At 34.1% G+C, this 18,065-nt stretch overlaps 1 protein-coding gene across 4 annotated transcripts; it reads left to right on the top strand.

Annotated features, from left to right (window-relative positions):
• Positions 1-2,208: 2,208 nt before the first annotated feature.
• On the top strand, positions 2,209-14,962 carry LOC131440466 (uncharacterized). 4 transcript variants are annotated; one of them, XM_058611765.1, is made up of 6 exons: positions 2,209-2,367; positions 4,883-5,042; positions 5,113-5,273; positions 13,459-13,591; positions 13,662-13,822; positions 14,748-14,962. In XM_058611765.1, exons 2-6 carry the CDS (start codon positions 4,910-4,912, stop codon positions 14,814-14,816), a joined length of 657 nt encoding a protein of 218 aa, XP_058467748.1. In that variant the 5' UTR covers positions 2,209-2,367; positions 4,883-4,909; the 3' UTR covers positions 14,817-14,962. The 4 variants fall into 4 exon arrangements, with proteins under 4 accessions (XP_058467748.1, XP_058467747.1, XP_058467746.1 ...); XM_058611764.1 differs by having other exon boundaries at positions 2,210-2,367; positions 4,910-5,042; positions 13,432-13,591; XM_058611763.1 differs by having other exon boundaries at positions 2,210-2,412; positions 13,432-13,591.
• The last annotated feature ends 3,103 nt before the right edge of the window (positions 14,963-18,065 follow it).

Raw genomic sequence — 18,065 nt, 5'->3', positions numbered from 1 at the left:
TGTCAAGTGTTGTTTTCTTTGCGTGTATAACGCTGTATTCCTGCAACTTTTATGATAATAATCTCATGTCTGCAAGTTTTGCGTTAAATTCAAAAAGATAAATCTTGCACAACTTTTTTGCCAGTTTTGAATTTTATATCAATGTTTTTTCTAAAACTGAAGATAACTGCTCACACTGATCTAAAAAAATCATGTGGCAGCAACAACAATGCGGACTCTGCAAACATATATTTTTTACAGCAACGTTATCAATTCGGCTTAGCATTTTGCCTTGCAGAGAGCATCAATCTTTTCACTAACTTTTCTTCCACAAGAGATTTATTGCAATTTCGACGTATATTGTGTCCGGTACAATTATGACAGCCGTTTGGAAAGTTTTTGATAAGTTGCACAATTGTTATAGTTACGTCAGTTTTACATGACGATGTGAATTTTTTGTAGAGCTTCTAGTGAAACATTAACAAATTGGTGATTCACTGCACAATTGTTTTAGATGTACTCCAAGTTGCTCTACAGTGAATTTTTCGGTAGTATTGTGAAACTTAACAGTGATAAGTTGCACAACCAATTTTAATATATATTTTTAAACATATCTAACATAAATAACATTTCTAAATCAATTGTAAAACATCTTGAAAGTTCAATAAGTTACATTTGCTACTTGGGCATTAAGGGACCGTTTATAAACCACGTAGACCAAAATTTTAACTTTTTTAACTTTTTTTTTACACCACACCGTCCATAGTCGCACTTCGTTATTGGCCGTTTTCATAAGTAGCAAAACTAAAATACAACTATTATTTGCCAAAGATTATTGAAACTCGACCCACAAATTGATGTTCCGAAGAAAAATTTATTTATTTATTTATTTCTGTTTATGTCAATCGGATAAACGAATCTAAATGGACAGATATGGTGGGAAAAAGCCCATTTCAGTTGAGTCTTGTTTGTCATTCTCATACGAACGTAAAAAGCACCATCTTTTAAAACAGTTACAGGAACAAAACAACTACTATAATTCGAATCTTAAAACTGCTAAATACATACTAAATAAATAACATAAAAAATATATATTGTAAAACATGAATATTGTGAAACATTGTCAAAACATCAATCACGTAATTCTAGCCAGTTGCGTTTTCCTATTTCAGATTGTACGGATTCTAATTGAAACATTTGATTTAATTAGCAAGCAGCTCACAACACTTGACCCGTTATAAGAAATGACGCTGATGTGCAATCGACAAATTGCACACTTTTTACACTGCCTTGAACTCCCTTTAAAAATTAAATGGAGAGACCATGCCTCTCCTTCATCTAACGTAACCAACTAAAAATGGTATTTAAAATTTGCTAGAGACATTTTATGATGTCACTCTCAAGAAAGACTATGCAATCACGCACTTTTTGACCGTTATATACCATTCGACTCGATTCGACGAACTGAGCAAATGTCTGTGTTTGCGTGGGTATGTAACAAAAAAAGCACTCACTTTTCTCGGAGACTGCTGAACAGATTTTCACAAAATTAGATTCAAATAAAACGTTTTATGGACCCATAATCTACTATTGAATTTCATTTCAATCCGACTTTTGGTTCCGGAGTTATAGGATAATATGTGAAAATTAGAGATAAAACAAACTAAGATTCAAATGAAAGGTTTTATAGTTTCCTAAAAATTTCTAGAACAATTTATCCGGATCCAACTTTCGAGTCTAGAGCTAAAGGGTGATAAATGGACTTTTCAGCCCTATTATATATATGATTTGGTTGTTACCATGAGGACATCATTTGCTTCTGCAATTCTGAGATTTTTGTGTAGGGAAAGTTCTAAACCTACTTGTATTGTGTAATGGGGGAAAGGAACTTATATACTAACTTACTAACTAATACAGAGAGCGAATCGATTCAATTGAAGATTGCATCGATTTTTGTCGGATTAGTCATCATCTTGATGACATCTTGATTTACAAGAAATGAACATTGATTTTTATGACTTTCTCGTTAATTGCCCTAAACCCCTGTTTAAAACACATTTCCTGTGTTATGGATATTTACCACTTACCTGCATAATGTTGCCAAGGTTAGGTTATATTAGGTTAATTGAGACAATAACTTGCAACTGTGCTCCACTGTGCATCGCTGGTTGGATACATTATTTACAGATCAATTAATTAACGGATGTCAGTTCCTCATAGTGAGAATGAAATAACGCAAGGCATTTGCAAATAGAGAAAAAATTTACTCCGCATTCAGAGCTTGGGATTAGTTCCTGGCCAGATCTTATAAGTGTTGTTTGTGATTTCGTTAGACAAGTATTTTTCATCATTTTAAACGCTATTCTACTGATTGAGACATTTTAAAAAGTAAGTTGTGGCCTAACGCTCCCTCGAAAATCAAGATGACCTCATGTATGTGTAAAAATCTTGAACAATTTCAAATTCAAAGTTTCACCTGAATTGTTGAAAATTGCATACAATTGCTTCTTAGCGGGTACAACACTGATAAACTACGTTATCTAACATGCTCATAAGAAATTGTGAAATGGGTGCAGTATTACGACATTGGTTAATCGGTTCACGAGTTGTTATCGCTTACTAAATTATAAAACCAAAACTTTTATCTGAATCACTGATAACTTGGATTTTGTATCTTATCGTGAACTCGATTGTATAATATTTGCAGTTGGCTGAAAGATATTGTAAATTTTGTAAACGTGTCATAATTTGATTTTCGTTAATTAAATTCACTTTATCAAATCTTTTAGATCAATTTATCAACTGAAAATGAATGTACCAAAGTGATTGTTAATTCATCGTTTCGAACGAACTCTTACCTTAGATAGAATGACTTTTTGTGAATAAACCAGGTCATAATACCAATGCGGTACTAAAACCAGTAAATGATTGTGAAATTATCAAACGACCTAATAGTAACTTTCAAACACGGCTATGGATTCTGAGATGCGATTTGTCTGTTACGTCACCATTAAGATTACCTTACTCGAACAGGAAATACTCGCCATAGCTCTTCCGAATTTGGTCATTGACCTCATAGTCCTTGTTGTGTGTCACTTACGCCATTATATCGCCGGATCAATGAATCAATAATGCCTTTCAAACGGGCCTAAACTTTTCGAAAACGGTTCGGCTATCTCCGAGAAAATTGAGCTGATAAATAAAATTTTGGAATGTGCACACACACAAAGATATCACTCTGATCAAAAGCAATTCTAAAAGGGTGAGTGTTCGGTTACCGGCACCCTTTTCTTTTAAGCTTATAACCTCTTACTAAGTGCACATTATGCAGACATCTATACATCAATGGAAAGCTAAAGATCCTAGCAAACAACTGAGCAAGAAACTAAGTTGATTCAATCGATTGAAAAAACTTTATTATAAATTTAGTAAAGTGATAAATTTTGACCATTTCAAAAAAGGTGTTCGGTCTACCGGCACCCCAAGAAATGTTGCTAAAAATGGAAAAATAGAAAGTAAAAACTGCAATTATATAAAGAAAAAACGAAATTTATTCTTTTCGGAGGCATTTTGGACAAAAGTCTTCATTGTCTGATGGTGACTTCGCCTTGGAACTCTTAGCCAATGATTTGGATGGTGGCGCCTTTGGTGTTGATTAAACCGGTTTTCCGCCGGCTTCGCGGGATTGAATACGTTGCTGCAGTCGAATTTATTGACTTCTTATCCACTAAGCCACGTTTAATGGCATTATCAGTGCATTAAAGTTCATTTTCCTTGACTTGGATGATTTGTTTGAAGTCGCCATGGCTAACAGAACCAGAGAACCAAAGTTTTTACTTATATGACGGATGTATTGAAGCCGTCAAGTTGTCCACGTGTTGCATATCACCCGAGATGTCAGGTAATACAATATGTTTAGCTAGCAAAAACGAAAAGATCGCGCCAATTTTCAAAAGTCTATAATTTCTGACGAATGTCTGCAAACAATCGAAGTTTCAAAAGTCTATAAAAAGTCTTTAAACGAAAGGTCTACATGTTAACTAAGAAATTTGATAATTTGCAGACTTGGCATCTCTGCATATCACTGACAATTTTCGCGATATGTCGAAATGGGATGCCGGTAACCGAAATCGGTAGACATTTTGAAAATGACGAAAAACCGCGAAATTTTGATAGCATCTGGTATTAAATCCCGTAATAGATCGATTTCACCTCATAAATATTCAATCCACTCACCTTTTCGATTGATGCTTTTCAATTTATGATACTATAAAAAAGTCATAAAAAACTTTTGTGTTGATTTTCACGCAATTTTTAACGCAACAAAAAGTATAATCGTCTTATTGCTTTGGTATTCGGCACAAAAAGAACGTGCTGCTAGTACACACATGACATTGTCGCTACCCGCTTTCTGTCAAAAGTTACGGTGGGGTGCCGGCAACCGTACATCTTCCCCTATCATTTGCATAGAGAAAGGTAAAATTTATGCCGATTGAAAAATAATCCTGCTAAATGAATATTATTTCACATCTCGAAAAAAGACATCTCCCGAGTAACTACAATTTCTTACGATATATACTTTACATGTAAGTAAATAGTAACAAAATAATAAATCCTACCCTTCATTTAAACAAGAAAAAGGCAGATCAAGAGATTCTGTATCAATTGTGCGCCAGCTTGGTCACCTGAGTTTTACATTAAAAATAGCTTTCCTTGGCAAGATATAAAAAATTTAACTATCATACAAAAAACATAAGATAAATGTAATTTATTTCAAAAGGTGGGAATAAATGTTATAGGTTGAAAATATTTCATCCTTTTCCCCCATATTTTATTATTATTTTTTTCATCCTCTTTTTTCGTGCTTCTTTACACTTCCACACTTATTTTAATTTATATTCAGCATTACAGTAACGTTCAATTTTTCAAGATGTCACTCAAGTCAGATTTGATATGGGACAAATTGAACTCTAGACTAGCACAAGTCGATCGCAGCAAAAGGTCCTTTAAAGCAATCTTGTTCATTCATCTTCAACAGAGTGGAAAAACTGTTCGCAGTGTAGGTGAGTATCTTGTACGATGCCTTAAACTGTCTTGATCATAAAACGCAAAAAAAAACTTTCTTACATGTAGTTTTAGACTGCAACGAGCTAAAAATAGTCGACATTGACATCGACGCGTCGTATACTAACGAGTACCCGAGTGATCGGATAGATGCTTCCATAACGATTGATGACAACGATTTCTATTTAGTGACCATGAAAGAAACCACATTTGCTGATCTTATTGAAAAGGTTAGATTAAGTTGGCGAAATTTTCAGCATAAATGGTGAAAACCGTACTCAAAATATGGTAAGATACATGACCGGTATGTTTGCAAACTCTTTGACCGGCGTTGACCCATTGACTGGTGTTTCAAAATGTCACTTTTTTAACACGTTATACCCAGATTCTTCAGTCAAGCAATGTTTTAAAAGCTAAGGTAAATTCTACACTAAAAGGTAAAAAACGCCCTCTTTTCAAATGCCATTTTAACATTAGAAGAGCTTTTATTTTGAGGGTTTTCGCGTATAGAATCAATTTAGTTATATATACAAAATCATTCAAATATACCGATTACCGTATACGTTACGCCCAAAAATAATTTCTTGAACAAAATAAATTGGTACCAGGGGATCACTTTGCCTAACAACCGTTAAATTTTTTGCACACATTAAGATTTCTACTTGGATATCTATTCTCTGTGGGTAGGAATCGTGAACATTGAACAGTGTGATTGGCGATCACTCACATATTACCTCAATGGGACCTTTCGTTCAGGCCCGTAACCAGAATTTCATTTCTGGAGGAGCGGCCATTGTGTGAGGATTATAAATAAGTGTGCCTTTTCCTAAGATTCACTGAATAGATCACACCACACCCAAATTAGTTTATATTACTCTTCTAGTAACTATTGTGTTATGGAAAAAGCGCAATTTTTCTTTGTTGTGCAACATATCTTTAAGTTCTTCCGTTGTTACGAACATTATTCACAAAATCAGCGAAAAAAAGATTGTGAAACTCATGGGAACTACTACGTAATGTAAACCATAATTCAATTGATGTTTACAAAAACATAACAAACATAATTTCTAATGAATAAGTTTCACATTTGATTTTCAGTGCAACTGCTCGTAACACAAACATGGAACTTTAAAAATATTCTGCACATAAATAAATGGTAATACTACATATTGTAGAATTGATCTTTCATGTTTTAGTAAATTGAAAATCGACAACGAACTGCATTTTTTTTTGTTGAAACATGTCTTCGTACGCCTGAAATTTTTTTTGCCTTTGAATGTACGTGTTTTGATGATTGCACATCAATTTCTATGAAAATAACAATATATTCTTCTCAATGAATATAATCGGAATAGTGTTCAAAATATGTATAAGAAAGCTATCAAACACCTTTTCAGACGATTTTAATCACATTGATGTTTCAATTAATCTGAAAAATTTTGAAATGAATTTTTCTTCAATATTTTTCAATATGGCATCGAGGATAACAGTGTGTTGAAAAGAAAATGGTTTACTCAACGTAATGATTTATTTCACTCAAATAAAAGAAAATGTAAACGTGTGAATATTAAAAAAAAAATTTTGTTTTTAATTTTTATCAAAATAGTTGTTTTTATATTTATCAAACTAGTTGACTTAAACAACAATATAATTTAGTCATTCATCTTAGTGAACCGGATACAAACTATCTCATTGTTTTTTGATTTCATTGCAGATGTAATGCTGTATTTCTGGAACTTTTATGATAATATTTTCATGTCGCAAGATTTCCGTTCATTTCAAGCCGATAAATCTGGTACAACTTATTTGCAAGTTTCGAATTGTGTTTCTAAAAATGAAGAAATCTGCACACACTGACCTAATATTGCATGAGGCAACCAAGACTATGCGGACTCGGCTGCAAAATTGTTTTTACTGCGAGGTTTCCAATAACAGTATAATTTCACTATTTTTTCTTCACAAGAGAGTATAATTTCACTATTTTTTCTTCACAAGAGATAAACAACCGTTTCGGCGTATATTGAGTCGGATACAATTATGACAGTCATTTAGAAAATTTTTGAAAAGTTGAGCAATTGTTTTAGTTACTTCGTTTTTACATGACGATGTAAAAATTTTTGCTGAGCTCCTATAACTGCTAGTGCAACGTGATTTGCTGCACAATTGTTTCAGATGTACTTTGAATTGTTCTATAGTGATTTTTTGGGTAGTATTGTTAAACTTAACAGTGATAAGTTGCACAACCGATTTTAATATATTTGAAAATCTTTCTGAACTTATCTAACATTAAAAACAATACTAAAACAATTGTAGAACCTCTTGAAATTTCAATAAGTTTCATTTGCTACTTCGGCAATACCTTTCAGTGAAGTAACTCTTCAATCAGTTTCAACAAATTTTAGATCATTCACTCACGTACTACACTGCCCATACTTGTATATCAGTCCCATACGGAAAATCGGCATGTCGAGACAAAGACGATTAAAATTTTATTTTCGAATTTTTTTATTTGACCTAATGCAAAATCATGGTATTATTACATGAAATATCGGTAATAAACTTTTGCTATTCCAATATTGCAACAAATGAAATTATTGAAATTGGCACTGAATGGGACTGATATGCCCTCAACTTTTATTGCAATTTCGGAGAGTATATTCAGGTTTCATTCCTAAAGTTTTCATTCCTAAAGCTAACTCAAAATTGGCGGAAATCGATATGGGACTGATATGCGAGTATGGGTAGTACAAAGAATGTAAAATTTACGAAAAATCGCGTGTTTTTTTAATTTTTCGCATTTTTAAGATTGACTAATTAACTAATTATGTCATTAGCATGCTAAGTTGCTGTCCTGTATTTTTCTACTGATAGTGCAATTTATCAAGTTAGTTTATATCACTATTCTAGTAACTGTTGTGTTATGGAAAAAGCGCAATTTTTCTGTGTTGTGCAACATACTTTCAAGTTCATCCGTTATTACGAACATTTATTCACAACGATTGTGCAACTGATACAAAAACTCATGTGTCGATCCCATCAAAAAGGCAGTAATAAAATCAGCGAAAAAAAAAAGGTGAAACTTGTGAGAACTACTACGTATTGTAAACAAGAAATGAAATGACGTTCACAAAAACATGCAAACTTAATTTCTATAATGATTAAGTTTCACATTTGATTTTCAATACAACTGTTCTTAAAACAAACATTGATCTTCTTAAATAATCTGCTCATGAAAAATTATAATGCAACATATTGTAGAATTGATCTTTTGTGTTTTTGTAAATGAAAAATCGACAACGAACTGCATTTTTATGGTGAAACATGTTTTCGTACGCCCGAAACTTTCAAGCGCCTTTGAATTAACGTGTTTTTATGATTCTAAACCAATTTCTGTGAAAATAACAGTCTATTATTTTTAATGAGAATAATCGGAAAGGTGTTTAAAATACGTGTATTCAAACATTCTTTCTTTGGCAAGTCCGTGTGCTGGAGTTGCAAAAACAAGTTGTCAAGTGTTGTTTTCTTTGCGTGTATAACGCTGTATTCCTGCAACTTTTATGATAATAATCTCATGTCTGCAAGTTTTGCGTTAAATTCAAAAAGATAAATCTTGCACAACTTTTTTGCCAGTTTTGAATTTTATATCAATGTTTTTTCTAAAACTGAAGATAACTGCTCACACTGATCTAAAAAAATCATGTGGCAGCAACAACAATGCGGACTCTGCAAACATATATTTTTTACAGCAACGTTATCAATTCGGCTTAGCATTTTGCCTTGCAGAGAGCATCAATCTTTTCACTAACTTTTCTTCCACAAGAGATTTATAGCAATTTCGACGTATATTGTGTCCGGTACAATTATGACAGCCGTTTGGAAAGTTTTTGATAAGTTGCACAATTGTTATAGTTACGTCAGTTTTACATGACGATGTGAATTTTTTGTAGAGCTTCTAGTGAAACATTAACAAATTGGTGATTCACTGCACAATTGTTTTAGATGTACTCCAAGTTGCTCTACAGTGAATTTTTCGGTAGTATTGTGAAACTTAACAGTGATAAGTTGCACAACCAATTTTAATATATATTTTTAAACATATCTAACATAAATAACATTTCTAAATCAATTGTAAAACATCTTGAAAGTTCAATAAGTTACATTTGCTACTTGGGCATTAAGGGACCGTTTATAAACCACGTAGACCAAAATTTTAACTTTTTTAACTTTTTTTTTACACCACACCGTCCATAGTCGCACTTCGTTATTGGCCGTTTTCATAAGTAGCAAAACTAAAATACAACTATTATTTGCCAAAGATTATTGAAACTCGACCCACAAATTGATGTTCCGAAGAAAAATTTATTTATTTATTTATTTCTGTTTATGTCAATCGGATAAACGAATCTAAATGGACAGATATGGTGGGAAAAAGCCCATTTCAGTTGAGTCTTGTTTGTCATTCTCATACGAACGTAAAAAGCACCATCTTTTAAAACAGTTACAGGAACAAAACAACTACTATAATTCGAATCTTAAAACTGCTAAATACATACTAAATAAATAACATAAAAAATATATATTGTAAAACATGAATATTGTGAAACATTGTCAAAACATCAATCACGTAATTCTAGCCAGTTGCGTTTTCCTATTTCAGATTGTACGGATTCTAATTGAAACATTTGATTTAATTAGCAAGCAGCTCACAACACTTGACCCGTTATAAGAAATGACGCTGATGTGCAATCGACAAATTGCACACTTTTTACACTGCCTTGAACTCCCTTTAAAAATTAAATGGAGAGACCATGCCTCTCCTTCATCTAACGTAACCAACTAAAAATGGTATTTAAAATTTGCTAGAGACATTTTATGATGTCACTCTCAAGAAAGACTATGCAATCACGCACTTTTTGACCGTTATATACCATTCGACTCGATTCGACGAACTGAGCAAATGTCTGTGTTTGCGTGGGTATGTAACAAAAAAAGCACTCACTTTTCTCGGAGACTGCTGAACAGATTTTCACAAAATTAGATTCAAATAAAACGTTTTATGGACCCATAATCTACTATTGAATTTCATTTCAATCCGACTTTTGGTTCCGGAGTTATAGGATAATATGTGAAAATTAGAGATAAAACAAACTAAGATTCAAATGAAAGGTTTTATAGTTTCCTAAAAATTTCTAGAACAATTTATCCGGATCCAACTTTCGAGTCTAGAGCTAAAGGGTGATAAATGGACTTTTCAGCCCTATTATATATATGATTTGGTTGTTACCATGAGGACATCATTTGCTTCTGCAATTCTGAGATTTTTGTGTAGGGAAAGTTCTAAACCTACTTGTATTGTGTAATGGGGGAAAGGAACTTATATACTAACTTACTAACTAATACAGAGAGCGAATCGATTCAATTGAAGATTGCATCGATTTTTGTCGGATTAGTCATCATCTTGATGACATCTTGATTTACAAGAAATGAACATTGATTTTTATGACTTTCTCGTTAATTGCCCTAAACCCCTGTTTAAAACACATTTCCTGTGTTATGGATATTTACCACTTACCTGCATAATGTTGCCAAGGTTAGGTTATATTAGGTTAATTGAGACAATAACTTGCAACTGTGCTCCACTGTGCATCGCTGGTTGGATACATTATTTACAGATCAATTAATTAACGGATGTCAGTTCCTCATAGTGAGAATGAAATAACGCAAGGCATTTGCAAATAGAGAAAAAATTTACTCCGCATTCAGAGCTTGGGATTAGTTCCTGGCCAGATCTTATAAGTGTTGTTTGTGATTTCGTTAGACAAGTATTTTTCATCATTTTAAACGCTATTCTACTGATTGAGACATTTTAAAAAGTAAGTTGTGGCCTAACGCTCCCTCGAAAATCAAGATGACCTCATGTATGTGTAAAAATCTTGAACAATTTCAAATTCAAAGTTTCACCTGAATTGTTGAAAATTGCATACAATTGCTTCTTAGCGGGTACAACACTGATAAACTACGTTATCTAACATGCTCATAAGAAATTGTGAAATGGGTGCAGTATTACGACATTGGTTAATCGGTTCACGAGTTGTTATCGCTTACTAAATTATAAAACCAAAACTTTTATCTGAATCACTGATAACTTGGATTTTGTATCTTATCGTGAACTCGATTGTATAATATTTGCAGTTGGCTGAAAGATATTGTAAATTTTGTAAACGTGTCATAATTTGATTTTCGTTAATTAAATTCACTTTATCAAATCTTTTAGATCAATTTATCAACTGAAAATGAATGTACCAAAGTGATTGTTAATTCATCGTTTCGAACGAACTCTTACCTTAGATAGAATGACTTTTTGTGAATAAACCAGGTCATAATACCAATGCGGTACTAAAACCAGTAAATGATTGTGAAATTATCAAACGACCTAATAGTAACTTTCAAACACGGCTATGGATTCTGAGATGCGATTTGTCTGTTACGTCACCATTAAGATTACCTTACTCGAACAGGAAATACTCGCCATAGCTCTTCCGAATTTGGTCATTGACCTCATAGTCCTTGTTGTGTGTCACTTACGCCATTATATCGCCGGATCAATGAATCAATAATGCCTTTCAAACGGGCCTAAACTTTTCGAAAACGGTTCGGCTATCTCCGAGAAAATTGAGCTGATAAATAAAATTTTGGAATGTGCACACACACAAAGATATCACTCTGATCAAAAGCAATTCTAAAAGGGTGAGTGTTCGGTTACCGGCACCCTTTTCTTTTAAGCTTATAACCTCTTACTAAGTGCACATTATGCAGACATCTATACATCAATGGAAAGCTAAAGATCCTAGCAAACAACTGAGCAAGAAACTAAGTTGATTCAATCGATTGAAAAAACTTTATTATAAATTTAGTAAAGTGATAAATTTTGACCATTTCAAAAAAGGTGTTCGGTCTACCGGCACCCCAAGAAATGTTGCTAAAAATGGAAAAATAGAAAGTAAAAACTGCAATTATATAAAGAAAAAACGAAATTTATTCTTTTCGGAGGCATTTTGGACAAAAGTCTTCATTGTCTGATGGTGACTTCGCCTTGGAACTCTTAGCCAATGATTTGGATGGTGGCGCCTTTGGTGTTGATTAAACCGGTTTTCCGCCGGCTTCGCGGGATTGAATACGTTGCTGCAGTCGAATTTATTGACTTCTTATCCACTAAGCCACGTTTAATGGCATTATCAGTGCATTAAAGTTCATTTTCCTTGACTTGGATGATTTGTTTGAAGTCGCCATGGCTAACAGAACCAGAGAACCAAAGTTTTTACTTATATGACGGATGTATTGAAGCCGTCAAGTTGTCCACGTGTTGCATATCACCCGAGATGTCAGGTAATACAATATGTTTAGCTAGCAAAAACGAAAAGATCGCGCCAATTTTCAAAAGTCTATAATTTCTGACGAATGTCTGCAAACAATCGAAGTTTCAAAAGTCTATAAAAAGTCTTTAAACGAAAGGTCTACATGTTAACTAAGAAATTTGATAATTTGCAGACTTGGCATCTCTGCATATCACTGACAATTTTCGCGATATGTCGAAATGGGATGCCGGTAACCGAAATCGGTAGACATTTTGAAAATGACGAAAAACCGCGAAATTTTGATAGCATCTGGTATTAAATCCCGTAATAGATCGATTTCACCTCATAAATATTCAATCCACTCACCTTTTCGATTGATGCTTTTCAATTTATGATACTATAAAAAAGTCATAAAAAACTTTTGTGTTGATTTTCACGCAATTTTTAACGCAACAAAAAGTATAATCGTCTTATTGCTTTGGTATTCGGCACAAAAAGAACGTGCTGCTAGTACACACATGACATTGTCGCTACCCGCTTTCTGTCAAAAGTTACGGTGGGGTGCCGGCAACCGTACATCTTCCCCTATCATTTGCATAGAGAAAGGTAAAATTTATGCCGATTGAAAAATAATCCTGCTAAATGAATATTATTTCACATCTCGAAAAAAGACATCTCCCGAGTAACTACAATTTCTTACGATATATACTTTACATGTAAGTAAATAGTAACAAAATAATAAATCCTACCCTTCATTTAAACAAGAAAAAGGCAGATCAAGAGATTCTGTATCAATTGTGCGCCAGCTTGGTCACCTGAGTTTTACATTAAAAATAGCTTTCCTTGGCAAGATATAAAAAATTTAACTATCATACAAAAAACATAAGATAAATGTAATTTATTTCAAAAGGTGGGAATAAATGTTATAGGTTGAAAATATTTCATCCTTTTCCCCCATATTTTATTATTATTTTTTTCATCCTCTTTTTTCGTGCTTCTTTACACTTCCACACTTATTTTAATTTATATTCAGCATTACAGTAACGTTCAATTTTTCAAGATGTCACTCAAGTCAGATTTGATATGGGACAAATTGAACTCTAGACTAGCACAAGTCGATCGCAGCAAAAGGTCCTTTAAAGCAATCTTGTTCATTCATCTTCAACAGAGTGGAAAAACTGTTCGCAGTGTAGGTGAGTATCTTGTACGATGCCTTAAACTGTCTTGATCATAAAACGCAAAAAAAAACTTTCTTACATGTAGTTTTAGACTGCAACGAGCTAAAAATAGTCGACATTGACATCGACGCGTCGTATACTAACGAGTACCCGAGTGATCGGATAGATGCTTCCATAACGATTGATGACAACGATTTCTATTTAGTGACCATGAAAGAAACCACATTTGCTGCTCTTATTGAAAAGGTTAGATTAAGTTGGCGAAATTTTCAGCATAAATGGTGAAAACCGTACTCAAAATATGGTAAGATACATGACCGGTATGTTTGCAAACTCTTTGACCGGCGTTGACCCATTGACTGGTGTTTCAAAATGTCACTTTTTTAACACGTTATACCCAGATTCTTCAGTCAAGCAATGTTTTAAAAGCTAAGGTAAATTCTACACTAAAAGGTAAAAAACGCCCTCTTTTCAAATGCCATTTTAACATTAGAAGAGCTTTTATTTTGAGGGTTTTCGCGTATAGAATCAATTTAGTTATATATACAAAATCATTCAAATATACCGATTACCGTATACGTTACGCCCAAAAATAATTTCTTGAACAAAATAAATTGGTACCAGGGGATCACTTTGCCTAACAACCGTTAAATTTTTTGCACACATTAAGATTTCTACTTGGATATCTATTCTCTGTGGGTAGGAATCGTGAACATTGAACAGTGTGATTGGCGATCACTCACATATTACCTCAATGGGACCTTTCGTTCAGGCCCGTAACCAGAATTTCATTTCTGGAGGGGCCCAAAGAATAAAAAATAGTGTTACTGAAGATTGCTTATGTATTTAATTCTCGGTGTGCTTTTTACCGGTGCTTTTTTAGGTGTTTCTTTAACACTTTAAATTTTTTGACTTGAGCTGATATTGTATTACATTTCATTACGTTTACTGTCTTGTTATTTCTGTCACACATGTCTGAGATCATCTAAATAATTATAAATCTGTTTTTGATTTCGGAAGGACCCAGGGCCCCTCTGACCCCCCTCTGGGTACGTGACTGCTTTCATTTATTAATCATATTTCACAATTGGCAATTGTAACGTTTAGATATACAAAAGGACCTTTCCTACTTCAAGTAATTTCAAGATACTAATTATTTCATCTTTTTCAGAATAATGTAACCGTCGTTGGAAACAAGGATTGTTTTCTGAAACTAGACGAAAAATTCATGACGAAATGAAAGAGAATTATTTACAGCTTATGGCGATCAACAATGGTCGAACTCATTTTTGGAATACAAAAAATCATTCTTCATGAATCGATATACTTTTTCTTTGCTTGATTTACAGTATTTACAATAAATAGATAATCATATTCTCAATTTCATGTACGAATTGTTTTTCATGCATAGATGTCTTCATGATAAAGAAATGTTGGAGAGTTAAACTACACCCTTTGAAAAGGTAACTAGTATACAATAGCTGTATGCATCTTCGCTTAAGCCGAGGTATTCAGAGTCAAGTGTTTCATACGATTGACCTCAGCTCATCGAGATATCTGTTCTAATAGGGTCGGTCGTGGGATCCTTATCAATTGTATTGAATGGCGAACATGGTAACTTGTGCGTCTTTAGTGCTGAGTCAAATTGTGATAAATTTTGTGTGAAATAGGTGGCTTTTTGCGAAAATTTTTTCGACTAAGCAAGTGACTAATTGTGCTTTAAACAGATAAGTAGAAAGTGTTTTGTAAATACTTCTATTTTGTGCTGTAAATTGTGTCAGTAATCGCCGTGCGGCGGTCGCTCAAACAAAGCGGCGTCGTACCGTGGTATATTGAATGCATTGTCTATTGTTTTTGCATGGTTCACTTTGCTTTAATTTCTCCCCCAGCTGTGTGTCGGGCCGGTTTGGTTTGTGCATGAATGATGGGTGAATGTGTGAAGTGTAAGGAAAAAATAACCATATCAGATATTAGAATAACATGTTCAGTTTGTGAGAATGGCTATCACCAGCGCTGTACTGGGCTTACGAGAGCCATGGCCGGTTGGGTTTCAGATACACCGGCGCTTTTGTTTAAATGTGCTGATTGTTTGGAAGGTGCCGCGGTGTCTAATATGATGCCAAAGGATGATGTTCTTTCGCTCATTAGTAATATGAAGAAGGAGATGGAGAAATTCAAATCCATCACTGATTCGTTTGCTGCTGTGCGGGAGAGTATCGAGGCACATATTAATATCGCGATAGAGAGTGGAATCGAGAGACTGATCAGATCTTCCAATGATGCTCTGGAGAGCAAAATGGCCTGTTTAGAAAACAGTGTGGCCAAAAAGTTGGAAGATTTGAAAAGTTTCGTGATTAAGAATAATCAGCGCAATGATAATGAATTGGTCGTAATGAAGAGAAAGAAAATTGTTGCAGATAGAAAGACTCATTCGGAGTCAGATGGAAATCCCAGACGCAAAAGAAAAATTATGTCTAATACTGATGATGAACCACATGATAAAAATGTTGATAATGATAGTAATGACGAAGTTTTTGATAAAAATAATAAAAAATCATACGCGGATGTTCTTTCTGGTAAATTAGCTAGAAATAGAACGAAAAGTAACAGAAAACGTGAGACTCGCTCGGTTATTATGATTAAACCTATTGAGTCTTCGCAAACAAGTGATGACACGAGACAATTTCTGAAGGGTAGGTTGGATCCAAGAACACATAGAATTAGTAATTTCAAAAATGGTAAAGATGGCTCGATTATTGTTGAGTGTGCAGCAGGAGAGGATATTCAGTCAGTGAAAGAAAACATTGAAAGCAATTTAGGTACTGAATACAATGCTGTTATACCCAAGCCCGGGAAACCTAAACTGAAAATAGTTGGGATGAGTGATCGATATTCCTGTGATGTATTTATTGACCTATTGAAAAGTCAAAATCAGGAAATTTCGATTGAAGATGTAAAAGTTGTTGCTGACTTTGAGAATCCACGCTTCAAATATAACAAATTCAGTGTTATAATTGAGGTTGATAAAAATACTTATTCTAGTTTGATGGCCGCCGGTAAGGTTTGCGTCGGCTGGGATAGGTGTTCGGTTTTCGAGTCGTTCAACGTATTGCGCTGTTTCAAGTGTGGTGAGTTTGGTCACAAGAGCACCGAATGTTTAAACAGTGAAAATTGTTCCAAATGTAATTCCGCACATAGAACATCTGAGTGTTCTTCAACTGAATTCAAATGCGTTAATTGTCTGAAAATGAACAAAGAAAGGAAATTGAAATTAGGCATTCACCATCCAGCATTTAGTAAGCAGTGTCCTGTATATCTGAGGTTGCTTGAAACGAAAAAGAACAACATTATGTCAATGGAATAGCAACTAATCGATGGGAGGCATTCAGATATTTTGTATTTGAACATAGCCGGTTTGTCTTCTAATTATGTCGCAATGCGTCATCTTATAGAGGATAGACATCCTTCATTAGTTTTGCTCTCAGAGACACATATTGTTGATTCTGACGCTTTCGATCAGTTCAGTGTTCCGGGTTACACTGTTGCTTTTTGTTTGTCCCATTCCAGGCACACGGGTGGAGTTGCAATTTACGCCAGAGAATCAATTAAATTCAGCATTCAATCAAACGAAGCAGTTGGAAATAATTAGTTCTTGGGTATATCAGTTGAAAGAGGCATGCAGATGGGAAATTATGGAGTCGTTTACCACTCTCCAAGTTCAAGCGACCGCCAGTTTCTGGAAATTCTAGAAAACTGGTGGGAGAATTTCGTCGATTTTGGTAAACTAAATATTATTACTGGAGATTTTAATATTGATTGGCTCAGTGATCAAGGTTCGAATCAATTGAAACAGTTAGCAGAATTCTTCAATTTGAGGCAAACTGTGAATGAATTTACAAGAATTTCGAGATACAGTAAAACATTGATAGATCACGTGTATTCCAATTTCGACGGTGTTTATTCAAATGCGGAATCCGATTGCAAGATTTCAGATCATGAAACAATTGCAATTTCCGTAACGAGTAGCTCTAGAAATGAGGAAGATACGGTGAAAATCAAGAGTTGGAAAAACTATTCAAAGCAAACCATATCTCGACTTGTATCAAGAAGCTTGGGTTGTACACAGTTGACTGGAAATTTGGATCACAGGGCATCTATTCTTACTGACATACTGAAAAAGTGTACTAATGAATTAGTAATTGAAAAGTATGTTAGTTTGAACAGCTCGAGTAGTTGGTACTCAATAGACCTCTTACGGTTAAAACGGGAGAGGGATAAACAGTACAAGAGATTCTGTAGAACTAACAATGATAGTCACTGGAGTAGATATACACAAGCACGAAATATTTATTCACGGGCACTGAAGAAGACTAGATATGAATACATACAGAGGAGAATCGATCAAAATCAACAAAACAGTAGAGAGTTATGGAAAATTCTCAAACAGCTTATCAAGCCTACACATAGTGCATCGAAAAGTATAACTTTT

The sequence above is a fragment of the Malaya genurostris genome, chromosome 1, assembly GCF_030247185.1.
Source record: "Malaya genurostris strain Urasoe2022 chromosome 1, Malgen_1.1, whole genome shotgun sequence".
Classification (NCBI taxonomy): Eukaryota; Metazoa; Arthropoda; class Insecta; order Diptera; family Culicidae; genus Malaya; species Malaya genurostris.
The sequence above is the reverse complement of the archived record's forward strand: the minus strand, read 5'-3'. Positions and strand labels throughout refer to the sequence as shown.

Excerpts from the sequence above, each read along its gene's own strand:
- LOC131440466 (XM_058611764.1), top strand. The coding sequence starts at position 4,910 with ATGTCACTCAAGTCAGATTTGATATGGGACAAATTGAACTCTAGACTA. Across the intron at positions 13,592-13,661 it reads AAAAACTGTTCGCAGTGTAG|TTTTAGACTGCAACGAGCTA; the intron begins GTGAGTATCTTG and ends TCTTACATGTAG. Across the intron at positions 13,823-14,747 it reads TTGCTGCTCTTATTGAAAAG|AATAATGTAACCGTCGTTGG; the intron begins GTTAGATTAAGT and ends CATCTTTTTCAG.